At 44.2% G+C, this 17,284-nt stretch overlaps 2 protein-coding genes across 3 annotated transcripts in view; one reads left to right on the top strand and one right to left on the bottom strand.

Annotated features, from left to right (window-relative positions):
• The window catches only part of LOC124126302 (uncharacterized GTP-binding protein C428.15-like), a 68,848-nt gene extending 68,282 nt beyond the window's left edge, over positions 1-566 (bottom strand). The window contains exon 1 of one of the 2 annotated variants that reach the window (XM_048392101.1): positions 392-566. The gene's annotated coding sequence lies outside the window, so the exon portion shown is untranslated. Of the gene's footprint in view, positions 1-287 lie in introns of both variants that reach the window. The other variant, XM_048392100.1, reaches the window with a different exon arrangement.
• A 655-nt stretch (positions 567-1,221) lies between these two features.
• Positions 1,222-12,047, top strand: LOC124113722 (WD repeat-containing protein on Y chromosome-like). The gene is made up of 4 exons (XM_048392099.1): positions 1,222-1,684; positions 2,643-4,077; positions 8,740-10,490; positions 11,272-12,047. Exons 1-4 carry the CDS (start codon positions 1,475-1,477, stop codon positions 11,638-11,640), a joined length of 3,765 nt encoding a protein of 1,254 aa, XP_048248056.1. The 5' UTR covers positions 1,222-1,474; the 3' UTR covers positions 11,641-12,047.
• The last annotated feature ends 5,237 nt before the right edge of the window (positions 12,048-17,284 follow it).

Raw genomic sequence — 17,284 nt, 5'->3', positions numbered from 1 at the left:
TTATCAAACGGGAGGGACTACAACCAAGTGATGAGAAGTATACATAATATGTCGTGAGAAGCAGCAGATTAAAATTAACAATGACGGGTAAAAGATAACACAGGTAGATCTAGCACAGATAATATTGGACGGATCCAGATGTAGATCTAGATACATCTAGATCTAGATCCACATAAGGATAAGGATAAAATTGTCACTTCTTATTTTCACTTCTTGATTCATTATATGTTAGTTCATACTATAGTAGTCAGGTGATGTTGATTATAAATAAAATATATTTATCTCACCTTTGAATCATTGAAAGTTCGCTGTAAAATGTAACATAATGTTGTGAAATAGTGCCCGTTAGTAAAAGGGAGGTAACTCAATATAGCAGACGATGACTGTTTACCAGCTATTTACAGCAGTTGCTTCAGATTAAATCCCAGAATTCACATGCCATCTTGACCATGTTGGCGTACGTAGTACTCCTCACATCATGTATGTTTTATATTTCTGATACTAATTCATTTCACTCCTAGAAAAAGAATAACTGTCTTATCACACGTTGACAGTTTTTCCACTGAGAGAACTCTTTAAGGGAAGCAACTCGTGTTTGCCCTCCTCTTCCTTGTGTTCGAATCAGCCACAATAATCTATTGCATGATACATATATAAATCATATTTCGTAAAGGATAATATCTTCATACTACGAAACGACATGTTTGGACTGAATTGTTGTTGTTGTTATTATTATTGTTAATTTTATAACATTATCATCATTTACATTGTTTCGACGCAGGATTAAAAAATAGTTAGTTGTGACAATAAAAAATATATATCTTTAACATCTTTGCTTTGCTTCGGAAAATGGGAGCACTTTAGAAAAGCAATGCACAACAGTGTGGAGCTCAGTGATTTCTTTCGGTGAGTCGAGCATTCTCATTTATACCTTCGAATTGACGCTTCATTTCATTGTCATATGATGATACCGTGATTACCGTCCCTATTTGACGTTATTTTTAGACATTGACACCCAATTCCCCTAAAATAGTTCTGTATGTCGCCGCTCGATTGACAACGTAATCACGTGACAAACTGACGTTTTCGGGAAATGAACGACAGTCAGCTTGGTAGTGTTCCTCTAGGCGAGGTCACCCGCTACTGTCAATATACTCCAATGGACTCACACAAAACCAATTCTTAATTAAAACAATGATGTGACGTCATAGGAACAATGGTACTTGCATCGCCATGGAACGTTGCAGGCAAAATGCGTCACAATTGCCATGACGTCGTAGGCATTCCAATGTCACCATGACGAGAAAACAACCAAACATTGGTGGCCAGTCCATCATGGCGGTCGCTTTGTTATCAGGCATCAGATAAGGCATCTACATACGACCGCATTATATACTGGCGAAGAAGGTAAACGTACACAACGGACACACTGAAACAATTGTAAGTCGAAACATCTTCTAAGGAAACTGGCAATATGAAGCGTCTCTCCCTGGAACCATCGGCAACAAAGCCGACATCCAGACCTAAACTCGATCCCGGGGGAAGAAGAAGATCACTAGCCCCCACAACGGGATGGACAGACCACCCCTCCATCACCTACTTTGGTGGTCGGAGAAACATTAGAGCTGCTGGGGATGTCAACTTGGAACCAGTCACAGCCAATGTCAAACTCAGCAGATTGCAGGTAGGGGATTCTTTCGGGAAACGAAATTAGTACACTTTATAAATCACTTTTAACATCAAATTTTGAACGAACCAACGTGTCCTCGGTACCAGTCAAGTCTATGTATGTACGTACAGTAAGTATCACTTATTTGTCTCACGACAGGAATGTTTAATTGTGTAGGGTGTCTGAGGTGTTTATCCTCGACCTGTGAATAGGTCTTCAGCAACCCATGTTTGGCGTAAAAGGCGACTATGCTTGTCGTAAGAGACGACTAGCGGGATCGGTGGTCAGGCTCGCTGACCTGGTTGATACATGTCATCGTATCCCAATTATGTGGATCGATGCTCATGATGCCAATCACTGGATTGTCTAGTCCAGACTGGATTATTTACAGACCGCTGAGTGCGGCGTCAAACATTGCTGAGTGCGGCGTCAAACACCAAACAAACAAAACAAATATTTATAATGTTGGATATAATGGAAGTTATTAAGGATGGGTCAGGAAAAGCATGTCTCTCCATGCAGTGAGTATATTCATAAAGACAGCTTTCATACAACCGACACAGGATGTCACACGTTTGACGTGTAACTGTAAGGCTTTCCAACAATCAACAATCAGCATACGCAGTTTATATTCGGACTGCATATCTTTTGACAATAAAGTCAAACACCGTTATGTGTAACTTTGATGTGTCGAACTTTCGTTTGTCTCGAAGTAAAACTTGGTCCCTGCGTATTCCTCCTTTATTAATCATTTTCGGTTGTGTTGAACCTCGTATAACTTTGTTTCCGTAGGTCACTTCAACTTCGACACAATGGTGTTTGACTAAAAATACCTAGGGACTGTATTTAATGTCATTACCTTACTGATAAAAATGATAAGTAAAATTAATAAGCATGAGACAAGAATAAATCCATCATATCAGACAATATACTTTACGGTGCCTTACTGGTAATTTTCTCAACTATTTCCCAGATGCTATTCGCAAAGGCCAGCCTGGCGGGCTTAGGGGGTTTATCTTTGGATGAGTTCAAGGTCGCCATTCGGCAGACTTTGCACCACGACATCAACGACTTCGACCTTGAAATGATGTTCATGAAGATGGACGCCAACTGTGATGGCAGAATAGACTGGGAGGAGTACCTCACGTACAACCTCCTGGAGTACAAGGAGAAGAACCAGATGATGCAGATGCTGAGAGATATGCCCTTTCCAAACGATATGAAGGAAATTCAGACAAAGCACCACGAACTCATAGTCCGAGTCTCCTTCTATCCCCACCTCACCAAGAGGAGCACCAAGGTCGACCCAACTAAAGGCAAGTATGCTACCCTCAGTAGAGACGGGGTGGTGAGCTTCTGGACTATTCAGATGAAACATGTACGGTCGATCCCAGCATTCAGCCCAGCTGACCGCAAAACACAGCCGTGGTATGTCGAAATGGCGTGTCTCTATAACAACAATATGCTGGCAGTCGCTTCAACAGAGCGGGATATCACCTTCTTCGAAGTGTCGAGCAAGAAGCTTGTGAAGCGGTATATTATCACTGGGTTGGAAGATTGTATCACGTGTTTAGACTGCCGGGCAGACTTAAAGGACAGGAAACATACCGTTCTCCTATGGGGAGACACTGCTGGCAACCTTTTCTCGGTCAACTTTGAAATTCAGAGAGGAGGTGCAATGTTCGGTACGCTGGATCAGAAGAAAGACTCGGTTAAGAAATTCAGTTTTGCCGAACTATTCAGAGGGTACGTGCCAAAAGTGAAAGCTTACAAGTTAGGCAATGTTCACGATGATTGGGTGTGCAAGATACAGTATGTGCAAGAGCTCAACTGTGTCCTGTCATGTTGTCAAAGTACCAACACTGCCCTCTTTATGGGAGACTTCGTCAAGAAGAAACCGCCGGCCTATTTCAAAGCGATGAAAGGTCTCCTCTGCTTCGACTACTGCCCCATGCATAATATCATCGCAACAGGCGGTATGGACTATAACGTTCGCATTTGGAACCCGTATGTCGTCAACAGGGCGATAGTCATCCTCAAGGGGCATAACAAACCAGTCATTCACACAGTCTTAAATGGGAGAAAAAACATGCTGATTAGTATCGATAAAGGAAAAACAATCCGGATCTACGACCTGAGGGACCATAGCTGCCTTCAGCACATTAGTGGTCGCATGGTCAAACTGGGTCAGTTCTCCATCTCTGCCGTCTGCTTCAACCGGAAGTTGCAGCATCTGATTCTTGCGACCAATCTGTTAGCTCTGCTCGAACACAAGGACGAGGACGTCAAGATTACAGAAGTTATATCCCATACTAAACCGGTGGTGACAGCACTTTACAACCCCACCTTCAACGTGATGGTCAGCGCCTGCGAGGGGTCTGTGGTCAGCATTTGGAACATCGAGAATGGTGGGTATGGTATAACTCCATCATACATGTAAATGGCAGCAAGGCCGTGATTCCGAGTTAGAATATGCTTGGGGTATGAGGCGATTAATTAGATCTTGTGGTCAGACTTGGCATCTTACCGAGGCAAGGGAGATAACTGACTATAAACGTCCAGTTTTCACCCTTGCCGAACTAGGCTGAAATTATGAAGGTATATTTTGGCTGGACAAACGAATTCTTTTCCAAGTCTAATCAAAATCGCGTAACGATATCGACATCCGGTTCGTAAATTGCTGTGCAAATTTCGATTGATTGCAGGATTTGCAAAGCATGTGTACCGTCAACTCAGCGGCACCCGATATTTTCCAAATCTTTTATTGTTTTTAATCAAGGTGGCCACGTGATTTGATGTACTTCGCAAAGTAAGACCCGTTTTATTGCAATTTAGATCTTGATTATCGATCAGATCGTCGTCACTGGGCGCTGCCATTTTGTTTGAAGCAAAGCAAGTGATTTGAGAGGTGGAATTTGATTGGTCAGTAGGAGGGACACAGAAGGGACATAACTCGTAATAACCACCGGTGGCGCTACGATCGAGCCAAGAAATTCTAGCCAAGTTCGGCAAGGGTGGAAACTAAGCTTTTACAGTCAGTTTACTCACTTGCCTTGGGAAGATGAGATTTGGTGAATTGGTTGTATGCGCGTCATCGTACTCCGTCGGTGACAGATGTTGCGAAAGACTGGTTTGTATTGTCCCGACTCGAATAATAGCAGACTGACGTCATATGTCTGGAATATTGATGAGTTCGGCGTTAGTAGTGGTGCATAATTAGCAAATTAGCATAAGAACTTTTATAATATGATGCGATTTGTATAAATCGGTCAGCCCTTTGGCTGAGTCTCGGGCTGACATGAGGTGTGATATATATGAAAAGTGACATGTAAAAAGTGTCATCTATTAGACGCTCGGGCGTCTGTTAATTTCGCCATTGACCCGGCGTCCATCCTGTTTAATGCTGGCACAGTGGCTACTCACTACTTTACCAAATCCCTTGACGCCCTTGACACTCCATGTTCAAAGACACGTGGATATACCCGAGGGGTGTAATCATTACATGCCGTGATGGACCCGGTCTCTATTGATGACGGGTCATACGCTCTGTCAAGAAAATGTAAGCCAGGCCTCCATCACACGTCAGAGCCCCATTCTCCCAGAGACCGTATGTTATGGTCTCTGGTTCCACAAAGCCATCTTAGCGCTAAGATGATCGTAACTCCCATAGCTTAACACAGACTTACAACAGTCGAAACGCTAAGATTGCTTTGTGGAACCGGCCGGATTCTATTTCCTGGACAGAGCGTATTACCCATCGTTTTCGAGACTCGGCTTCTAACAGGGGAAATAAAGTATTTATATTTGGTACCCACTGTAAAATTCATAGACTCTTATGCATATTAGCTACGTTTATGAAAACTTTCTGAAGGCATGCTATACCATTTATGACATCTTTTTAAAGTCCATGCATGTGTCCCGTTTTCAGGTAACAACATTTTCACCTACATTTTAGTCGTTGATGCCTGTACATGTGCCATTTAAAACATTTTAGTTTCAAACACAAGAAATGTAATGAAGAATAAAGTGCAGTGTTACCATACCTTACTATATACGCGTCTAAGGTCCTCTCGAGAACGCTCTATTGTGTAAACAACAGGGAATGTAAAGATTAGTTACAAATCGATTGAATTATGGTCTTGAGAAGAATAGGCTTTTTGCAAGAATACCGTCAGGCTTTAGAAAGGGACCTTTATTCTTCTGAATGACAATACTTTTGATCGGACAGCAGGCATTCAGCATTTAAAATACGTTTTCATGTCTGATCTATACTGGCTTTGACAAGACTGCTTTTTTGTTTATGTAAAAGTCAAGTTAATGGTAAAAAGACAGCATACCTGGAAACTCACAAAACCAAAGTAGCTAAGGAAAGGACAGCTGTGTCATAATTTCAAGCTTGTTAATTTTGTTTTATGATTTACATATTCAATCTGTTTTTGAATAATCAAAAATAGCTGTTTGTATCGAGAACATTTACTAGTATATAGTTCTATATCTATATCTATTATTCTTGTCTAGATATATAAATAGAATATATATCTAGATCTATCATTTTCGTCTCAGTGTTATTTCGACCTGTGAAGATCCGGGTAAGCATATGTCTTCAGGAACCTATGCTTGCCGTAAAAGGCGACTATGTTTGTGGTAAGAGGCGACAGGCTCGCTGGCTCGCTGACTTGGTTGATGCATGTCATCATATCCCAATTGTATGGATCGATGTTCGTAATGTCAATCACTGGATTGTTTGGTCCAGAATCGATTATTTACAGACCGCCGCCATACAGCTGGAATATTGCTGAGTGCGGCGTAAGACAACAAACAACCAACCAATATGGCTGCCATGGCGACAATAATGAAAATCGGTTTTGAACCTCAAATTCAGTTTGCTTAATGTGTTGTAACCTGAGTGTATGTTACTCTGACATTACATTGCTGAAGAGAAAACACCTCCTACATGGACGTCGCCATGTTTGATGATCGATAGGAGAGACACATACTGATCATACAGTATGACTTGCAAAATTTAGAAATTCAAGGCCATTGAAGGGAGACAACTCCTACAGCCTTACAGTACACATTCCCACTGGTTGAAGTGTTATGGAGCACATATACTACAGTGGCACAAGCGAGAATATTGTGGTAAAAATATATGATTATCTCATATTGATCAGTAAATTTCATTCAATTGACGTTTACTGCAAACAAGTGAAATTTGAAATAAACTGAAGTTTGGACAATTTTCAAGTTATTTTTGACGACGATTTACTCCCAAATGAGAATAGGGACCGACTTTTAAATTTCATTTTTGGAATCGCCATACTCGAAGGTACTTAAAGAAAACACCTTTTTTCACCTCAACTGTGTTCGACGTATCGCCCTGGGTTTAGGGGTATCTGTTGTGTATCTGATATTTCAGAATTACAAATTTATTTAAATTATTTTATCACGTGTGCAAACATGACAATTTCGGTGTGAAAAGGTGGAATGGAAACACATGAAACTTCCAATATTGGTGTCGCCTAAGAAAGCTGTAGCAGCGCAGAGAGAGCAGTCACACACTTTGACATGCTTAATACATATTGCTGTTGGACAGAAAATAGCGAGGTGACGAAATATGTTTTTAGTAAATATATTGCAAAAAAAATCAAACACCAAAGTAAAAAGTTCATACCTATTTGATCTGATTATTGTTATAGCCTTGTCCTCTTAACACAGAACAACGTTGCTCCTCTAATTCCCCGTTCACATGCACAACATTTACTGACATTAGTAATTTTGCACATGTGTAACTGAACATACATGTACGTGTGTATATGTGAATTTACTATGCGTTCACATGAAAATAAACTTAAGTCTGTAAATAAAGTATGTAAATTGCGTAAGGCACACAAATGCGTCAGTCTGTATACAGTCTGTAGAAAAAAGAAGAAGTTGTTTTCCAATCAAAGTTGAATGAGAAGAGAGTTACTTCACCGTAAAGTTTCGCGTGAAGCAACATGGGTTTGATTTAATTTGTACACAGTTTTGACTCCTTGAAACCAAAAGAAAACACCGTCCGCTCAACTCTGTATATACGCATAAAATTTGGCAACTGTTGACAATTTGTTTGGTGTTGGCAAAAGAACAGACATTAATCAGATCATCCTCTTACGTTAACATAAACGTTCACGTAACAACATATACACACAGTGCAAGTTTACACTAAATTTTACATTAACACCTGCTCCAGACATGATGCAAATTTGCGTTCACATGACAAGTATACTCACGTATGTATTTCTACACACGTATGCAGATATACACACATATGTATAGAGGCGCATGTGAACGGGGTACAAGTCCAGCTAAGTTCAGTTAAAGAATGTTTCACTCTGTAAAACAATGATGTAGCCCAGTAGTTAATCGTTCGCTGGTCATGCCAAAGACCATGGTTCGTTCTCCACGTGTGTACCATATGTGAAACCCATTCAAAGTACACGTGTCCCCTTTCGCAATTTATTGGGAATATTGTTAAAATCAGCGTAAAACCATACTCACTCACGATGTGCGGCCATCAGTTATTGTCAGGTGAACGTTCCGAAGCGCCAGTAAAATAAATATATTAATGCCAAAAATTACAAGGCAGTTTTCGCAATGAAAGCGACAGTTGCAGTAGTTGCTGGAATGAAGGAAGCGCGTCATCATTCCTCCCCATAATGACCCAAAGGAAGATATAGAATACGACCCTTTTCATTGCATGGGTGGTCAGTGCATCAATAATGTTTTTCACATTTTGATTTAAACTTTCTTTCGCTAAATGTATATATATTACTGCGTGAAATAAATTGAACTTGTTACAAGATTTTCACAAAATCATTGCCTATCTGGCGGGTCTCTTTGTTGTCCGCAAATTATATGGGGACTGGTAGGGTGGGGCGTGGGGTGAGATTGGTCTTAGGACTCATGTTTTGATGTTTTGATACTATGATATATTACCAGCCGTCCCCACATAATGTTCAAGCTTATAAAATTAATTGCCACCCGTGCTAAGGCCCCGGACAAAGAATAATGTTGCTTTTTTTTCCTTTCAGGAGAGAAAGTAATGCAGTTCATCAACGCTCACAGTTCAATCGAGAATGGAGTCGAAATTCCCGTTGAAATTACGGTTATGACATTTGACACGGTAGGCCGACGCGTCATTACCGGTGCGAGAGATGGCAGCGTCAAAGTATGGAACTTTAACAATGGCGCATGTCTCCAGAATTTCCAAATTCCTGAACATAGCGTTATAACAGGGATTGTAAGTTCCAAACACCGCATCTACGTAACTGGATGGGACAGGAGAGTTCACATTTACGTGGATGGCGGAGGTGAGGAGAGCCGAAAGACGTGGCAGACACGACACAAAGAAGACATCCTCAGTATTGCATACCTCAGCCCTAACATCATAGCAACCAGTTCTTATGATGGCGACATCGTCATCTGGTCACGTGACACGGGACACATGTACAGCCGTCTTAATGCTCACCTTGGTGTGCGACCAATCATTGATCACTTTCAGATGGATAATAGGGATGAGGCAGAGGAGGATCCCGAAACGGACATCCCCGAAACTTCAAACCCCAGTCAGCCTTCCTCAATCCCCACCCCAGCAGATGGCAGGGTTTCTTCCAAGGGACGCAGCACTAGCAGCCCAAGGAAGAGTCTGATGTTGGGCTCTCGGCTGGGGAGATTGAAGGAGGGAGAGGAAGCCTCTTCCGAGGGCAGCACCCCAAATAAGACGGCTTCAAAACATTCATGTGAACACCCCCTTCTCCGTGCCCTCGACAGTGAACGGAACAGCAGCCCGTCGGGAGAGTTTAAACCAAGGAGCAAGTTCAGCAGAGATGAGTACGAAACTATCAGTCAAGCTTACGAGGCAGCGGTCGAGAAAATAGTATTTCTTGAAACACGTGAAGCTCTGGAGAAGAAGACAGCTATAATGGTAACAGCAGGTGCTGATGGATGGGTTCGAGCCTGGTCTATTCATCACCAAGGAGGACTTCTGGGGCAGTTCTATGCATCTCATGTGGTAGGGGACAGCATTTCGACTGTCGAAACTGATGCCCAAAACAGATATCTCTTCACGGCAGACATGTCTGGGTATATCAAAATCTGGGACCTTGTTGACTACTGCACCAGCACAAAAATGTCGCAGAGAGAAGAAACCAGACACCTAGACCGGCTGAAGGAAAAGTTCACTTTTCTTAGGGTTGAAAGCGCCTATGGCCATAGCTTATTCCAGATTACGAAACAAGCCCGGATATTAAACTCCCGTCCACCTCCTCAGCGCAGCAAACCCGAAAAGAACATGAAGACACCACGCCTACTCAACTCTTTCCGCGCTCATATATGCCCTATCAATAGTATCACCTTCATAGAAGACCGTGAACTGATCATCACCGCCAGTATGGATTGTGCCATCAGACTGTGGACCATCTGTGGAAGATACATTGGGACATTCGGGGAGAAGTGGAATAAGCTGCCAAGGACTATCATCCCCGACAACATCAAAAGGAACATACCCAAAGAGCTACGTCGAGTAGGTTCTGCTAAAACGCTTAGGGTTCTCAACGGAGGCCAAGCACCTCACTGGGAGCTCGCTATGAAGGTAGTTCGGCAGAGGGGCTTGGAACAGTTGAGGACACAGTTACCACACCTGCAGAGGCTGGACTACACAGGTACACCCGACAACGCTGAGCAGAAGGTTGGGGGCAGCAACATCTTGGGCAAGTCTTACAAGGGGAAGGTCCGCCACAAAATGCCGCCAGTACTGCCGAAACTCATCGAAACCCCTAGAACTGTACGTTATTTACTGATGTTACAGATATTTCTTTAGTGGCAACTGCGTAATTGTTCAGTTTATATGAATTCACATGCTTTTTGATTTATTTCAGTAGGTCTACTCATATGAAAAGCAAACGCTTAACACCACGTTTCTATAATTACATTTTTCACGTTGAACCCACTCAGAGCGAGATCAGGGACCGAATAGGCCAACCCAATTCTTATTCACCATTGACAGTACAATATCCATAAGGGTTACACGATCGAGGGGCACTACAACCTTCTGATATTTTCCCGTGTGCACTTAAGCAATGTCCATAGCTGATTGCTCGTTTACTGAAGTGTTGATAACTGACGGTACGATGCCATCAGCACTCGCTGATTTCATGCATTGGTGTCGTTACGTCATCTGAACAATAGCTTTACTTCATAAATATTTAATACGGAAAACGGTTAATGGATAAATTGTCCACTCGAAATTATGGATCATTACATTCGTTCCAAGATTGAATGGTGTAAGGATCAAACCTTATCATCCGTTATTCCATGTAGCTGTTTGTCTACAAAAAAACATATGGGGATCCCCAACCAGGCAAAGGCCTATGTCAGCTGTGATATCAGTTAATTTGGAGTTAACTTATCCACGTACGCACGCACTTAAGCACCCACCCACTCACTCGCATAAAACAGACGTTACGTTATATAAAGCAGAACCAAGACTTTGGAGACGTTTCCAAAGTTCATTTCGTGTATTTGATTGCACTTTATTTGCCATGAAACATTTGCCTACATTTCAGATTGCTGTGTATCACTCCATTCCATTTGTTGATTTGAGTCCCATCGGCCTTGTTCACTCTCCAGAGGTCATTGAAGGAATCAACAAACGCAGGAGGGCAGCCGCATTAAGATACTCAGCCAACATCCAAGCAGGTCTGATCTCAAATTTCATCAAGGTTATCGCCAAACCAGTGGTGGGATTCTCCAAACTGGGACCAAACAATCGTCTGAAGAGAATAATCAGTTTTCACCGGCGTCCGAGAAGTCGAAACGGAACTCCAGACACCGAAGATATACGCAGTACACTCACGAACTGTCCGAGCACAGTGACTTCGGCAAGTCCAGATTCAAGGTCAAGTCATGGGGGGAAGCTGTATCAGATGGAATGACAGACATCGTCAGATGTTTCCGGCGCATCGGAGTATAATGGATGAATAGTTGATTTGGTTCTTTCGCGTTTGTTAAGGAACTTTCTATCAGGAGATGACGTGCTTAGAGTAGCATTATGTTCACTTGACAATCTATTATTATAACGTGTATGACATATGAAATATACATTACCAATAACAAAATTAAATACTTGCTCATATTGAAGCTTAAAAACTACAGTACATCAGAAGAATAAATATAGCAGTTATGAATGGAGCTGTTAACGATGAAACAGTCATACAAACCGATTTCTCTGTCGTGCTTTAATTTTTATTTTTAAGTGATTTGAATATTTACGTTTTATTTAATATTGTATTTTCGACACGTTTAACCAGTTTTATATGAATATTAAATTTTGTGTATGGCCCTTCTCGTGCTTCTCGTTGCTGTGACATATGTCGGGCAGTAGCTGGGTACCTTGTGACATATGTCGGGCAGTGTAGCTAGTTACATTGTGACATATGTCGGGCAGTAGCTAGGTACCTTGTGACATATGTCGGGCAGTAGCTAGGTACCTTGTGACATATGTCGGGCAGTGGCTGGGTACCTTGTGACATATGTCGGGCAGTGTAGCTAGTTACATTGTGACATATGTCGGGCAGTAGCTAGGTACCTTGTGACATATGTCGGGCAGTAGCTAGGTACCTTGTTACATATGTCGGACAGTGTAGCTAGTTACATTGTGACATATGTCGGGCAGTAGCCAGGTACCTTGTGACATATGTCGGGCAGTAGCTGGGTACCTTGTGACATATGTCGGGCAGAAGTTGGGTACCTTGTGACATATTTCGGGCAGTGTAGCTAGTTACATTGTGACATATGATGGGCAGTAGCTAGGTACCTTGTGACATATGTCGGGCAGTAGCTAGTTACATTGTGACATATGTCGGGCAGTAGCTGGGTACCTTGTGACATATGTCGGGCACTGGCTTGGTACCTTGTGCCATATGTCGGGCAGTAGCTGGGTACCTTGTGACATATGTCTGGCAGTAGCTGGGTACGTTGTGACATATGTCGGGCAGTAGCTGGGTACCTTGTGACATATGTCGGGCAGTAGCTGGGTACGTTGTGACATATGTCGGGCAGTAGCTTGGTACCTTGTGACATATGTCGGGCAGTAGCTATGTACCTTGTGACATATGTCGGGCAGTAGCTGGGTACATTGTGATATATGTCGGGCAGTGTAGCTAGTTACATTGTGACATATGTCGGGCAGTAGCTTGGTACCTTGTGACATATGTCGGGAAGTAGCTGGGTACCTTGTGACATATGTCGGGAAGTAGCTGGGTACCTTGTGACATATGTCGGGCAGTAGCTTGGTACCTTGTGACATATGTCGGGCAGTAGCTGGGTACCTTGTGACATATGTCGGGCAGTGGCTTGGTACCTTGTGACATATGTCGGGCAGTAGCTCGGTACCTTGTGACATATGTCGGGCAGGAGCTGGGTACCTTGTGACATATGTTGAGCAGTAGCTAGGTACCTTGTGACATATGTCGGGAAGTAGCTGGGTACCTTGTGACATATGTCGGGCAGTAGCTAGGTACCTTGTGACATATGTCGGGCAGCAGCTGGGTACCTTGTGACATATGTCGGGCAGTAGCTAGGTACCTTGTGACATATGTCGGGCAGTGGCTGGGTACCTTGTGACATATGTCGGGCAGTAGCTGGGTACATTGTGACATATGTCAGGCAGTAGCTAGGAAACTTGTGACATATGTCGGGCAGTGGCTGGGTACCTTGTGACATATGTCGTGCAGTAGCTGGGTACCTTGTGACATATGTCGGGCAGTAGCTTGGTACCTTGTGACATATGTCGAGCAGTAGCTAGGTACCTTGTGACATATGTCGGGCAGTAGCTGGGTACCTTGTGACATATGTGTCGGGCAGTAGCTAGGTACCTTGTGACATATGTCGGGCAGTAGCTGGGTACATTGTGACATATGTCGGGCAGTAGCTAGGTACCTTGTGACATATGTCAGGCAGTGGCTGGGTACCTTGTGACATATGTCGGGCAGTACCTGGGTACCTTGTGACATATGTTGGGCAGTAGCTGGGTACCTTGTGACATATGTCGGGCAGTAGCTGGGTACCTTGTGACATATGTCGGGCAGTAGCTCGGTACCTTGTGACATATGTTGGGCAGTAGCTGGGTACCGGGTGACATATGTTGGGCAGTAGCTGGGTACCTTGTGACATATGTCGGGCAGTAGCTAGGAACTTTGTGACATATGTCGGGCAGTGGCTGGGTACCTTGTGACATATGTCGGGGAGTGTAGCTAGTTTCATTGTGACATATGTCGGGCAGTAGCTAGGTACCTTGTGACATAATGTCGGGCACTGGCTGGGTACCTTGTAACATATGTCGGACAGTAGCTAGTTACATTGTGACATATGTTGGGCAGTGTAGCTAGTTACATTGTGACATATTGGGCAGTAGCTATGTACCTTGTGACATATGTCGGGCAGTAGCTGGGTACCTTGTGACATATGTCGGACAGTAGCTAGTTACATTGTGATATATGTCGGGCAGTGTAGCTAGTTACATTGTGACATATGTCGGGCAGTAGCTAGGAACCTTGTGACATATGTTGGGCAGTAGCTGGGTACCTTGTGACATATGTCGGGCAGTAGCTGGGTACCTTGTGACATATGTCGGACAGTAGCTAGTTACATTGTGACATATGTCGGGCAGTAGCTAGGTACCTTGTGACATATGTCGGGCAGTAGCTTGGAACCTTGTGACATATGTTGGGCAGTAGCTGGGTACCTTGTGACATATGTCGGGCAGTAGCTGGGTACCTTGTGACATATGTCGGACAGTAGCTAGTTACATTGTGACATATGTCGGGCAGTGGCTGGGTACATTGTGACATATGTCGGGCAGTAGCACGGTACATTATGACATATGTCGGGCAGTAGCTGGGTACCTTGTGACATATGTCGGACAGTAGCTAGTTACATTGTGACATATGTCGGGCAGTGGCTGGGTACATTGTGACATATGTCGGGCAGTAGCTAGGTACCTTGAGACATATGTCGAGCAGTAGCTGGGTATATTGTGACATATGTTGGGCAGTAGCTGGGTACCTTGTGACATATGTCTGGTAGTTGCTGGGTACCTTGTGACATATGTCGAACAGTAGCTAGTTACATTGTGTCATATGTTGGGCAGTGTAGCTAGTTACATTGTGACATATGTCGGGCAGTAGCTAGGAACCTTGTGACATATGTTTGGCAGTAGCTGGGTACCTTGTGACATATGTCGGGCAGTAGCTGGGTACATTGTGACATATGTCGGACAGTAGCTAGTTACATTGTGACATATGTCGGGCAGTAGCTAGGTACCTTGTGACATATGTCGGGCAGTAGCTGGGAACCTTGTGACATATGTTGGGCAGTAGCTGGGTACCTTGTGACATATGTCGGGCAGTAGCTGGGTACCTTTTGACATATGTCGGACAGTAGCTAGTTACATTGTGACATATGTCGGGCAGTGGCTGGGTACCTTGTGACATATGTCGGGCAGTAGCTGGGTACATTATGACATATGTCGGGCAGTAGCTGGGTACCTTGTGACATATGTCGGACAGTAGCTGGGTACATTATGACATATGTCGGGCAGTAGCTGGGTACCTTGTGACATATGTCGGACAGTAGCTAGTTACATTGTGACATATGTCGGGCAGTAGCTGGGTACATTGTGACATATGTCGGGAAGTAGCTGGGTACATTGTGACATATGTCGGGCAGTAGCTTGTTACATTGTGACATATGTCGGGCAGTAGCTGGGTACCTTGTGACATATGTCGGGCAGTAGCTGGGTACATTGTGACATATGTCGGGCAGTAGCTGGGTACCTTGTGACATATGTCAGGCAGTAGCTGGGTACGTTGTGACATGTCGGGCAGTGGCTGGGTACGTTGTGACATATGTCGGGCAGTAGCTGGGTACCTTGTGACATATGTCGGGCAGTAACTTGGTACCTTGTGACATATGTCGGGCAGTAGCTGGGTACGTTGTGACATATGTCGGGCAGTGGCTGGGTACCTTGTGACATATGTCGGGCAGAAGCTGGGTAACTTGTGACATATGTCTGGGGTAGCTGGGTACGTTGTGACATATCGGGCAGTAGCTGGGTACCTTGTTACATATGTCGGGCAGTAGCTAGGTACCTTGTGAGATGTGTCGGGCAGAAGCTGCGTACCTTGTGACATATGTCGTGCGTTAGCTAGGTACCTTCTTTTGATGAAGATGAAATTTTAAGGCAACATCTCACCAAAAACAGGTGTTATTACTTACTTCCTCTTCACTTTACTCAAATGCCGACGCCATTTCGTAAGAGACGTTAGTAAACATCATGTGATATGTACGCAGCATTTGATTGGTTCTACGCGGCCAACATGTGTTTGACAACCATTTTACACATCAAAACTTTGTCTGGTTTGTTGTGGGAAGCCACTTTTACAGATGTTAAGCATCATAGCAAATTATCCTTATGACACACTTTACACTTCCCCAGAGAATGATATATAGTAAGATATGTTTGGTATGTTTGGCGGTCTCCGGGCAGACGCTCCATCCACCAGACCACGGAGGCGGTCTCCGGGCAGACGCTCCATCCACCAGACCACGGAGGCGGTCTCCGGGCAGACGCTCTATCCACCAGACCACGGAGGCGGTCTCCGGGCAGACGCTCCATCCACCAGACCACGGAGGCGGTCTCCGGGCAGACGCTCTATCCACCAGACCACGGAGGCGGTCTCCGGGCAGACGCTCCATCCACCAGACCACGGAGGCGGTCTCCGGGCAGACGCTCCATCCACCAGACCACGGAGGCGGTCTCCGGGCAGACGCTCTATTCACCAGACCACGGAGGCGGTCTCCGGGCAGACGCTCCATCCACCAGACCACGGAGGCGGTCTCCGGGCAGACGCTCTATTCACCAGACCACGGAGGCGGTCTCCGGGCAGACGCTCTATTCACCAGACCACGGAGGCGGTCTCCGGGCAGACGCTCTATTCACCAGACCACGGAGGCGGTCTCCGGGCAGACGCTCTATTCACCAGACCACGGAGGCGGGCATGAGCATATTGGTTTGATGCTAATACACAATGGATCATGATCGGGTTGATTCTGGGATTCGAACTCACAATCAACGAATCATTTTGACGCCTTGAATTATGGTTAAACAAAGTCCCAGTGCAAATTTGTGAAACAATGTTGTCATCATCATTTTCACCTTCATCTTGTTTAATCTGTTTGGGTTCCATCAAATGAGATTCGCAATAATTGATAAAACAAGACCAAGTAATGTGTGATTCATGCCAGTGTTACGTCATTTGCCGGGAATACGTTTGTTTGTCGTGACGATCTATTTACTAAATGCACGACTGCAGGAAATGAAATGTTTGAGCCCCTTGAGCACACGTATGACGTTGGAGTCCTATATGGCGTGGAAACCACCCTGCGACAACCAACTATTACAGTGTGCCTGATGCGGCCGAAAGTCGTGCCAGAATCTGTTGTTGGTTGGAGATGGCGACGGTGTGCCACAATCCGTTGTTGGCTAGACATGGCGTTATTGTGCCACAATCCGTTGTT

The sequence above is a fragment of the Haliotis rufescens genome, unplaced genomic scaffold (genome assembly GCF_023055435.1).
Source record: "Haliotis rufescens isolate VD_foot unplaced genomic scaffold, xgHalRufe1.0.p SCAF_11, whole genome shotgun sequence".
Classification (NCBI taxonomy): Eukaryota; Metazoa; Mollusca; class Gastropoda; order Lepetellida; family Haliotidae; genus Haliotis; species Haliotis rufescens.
Note: the sequence above shows the minus strand (reverse complement) of the source record. Positions and strands in the feature narration are given on the sequence as shown.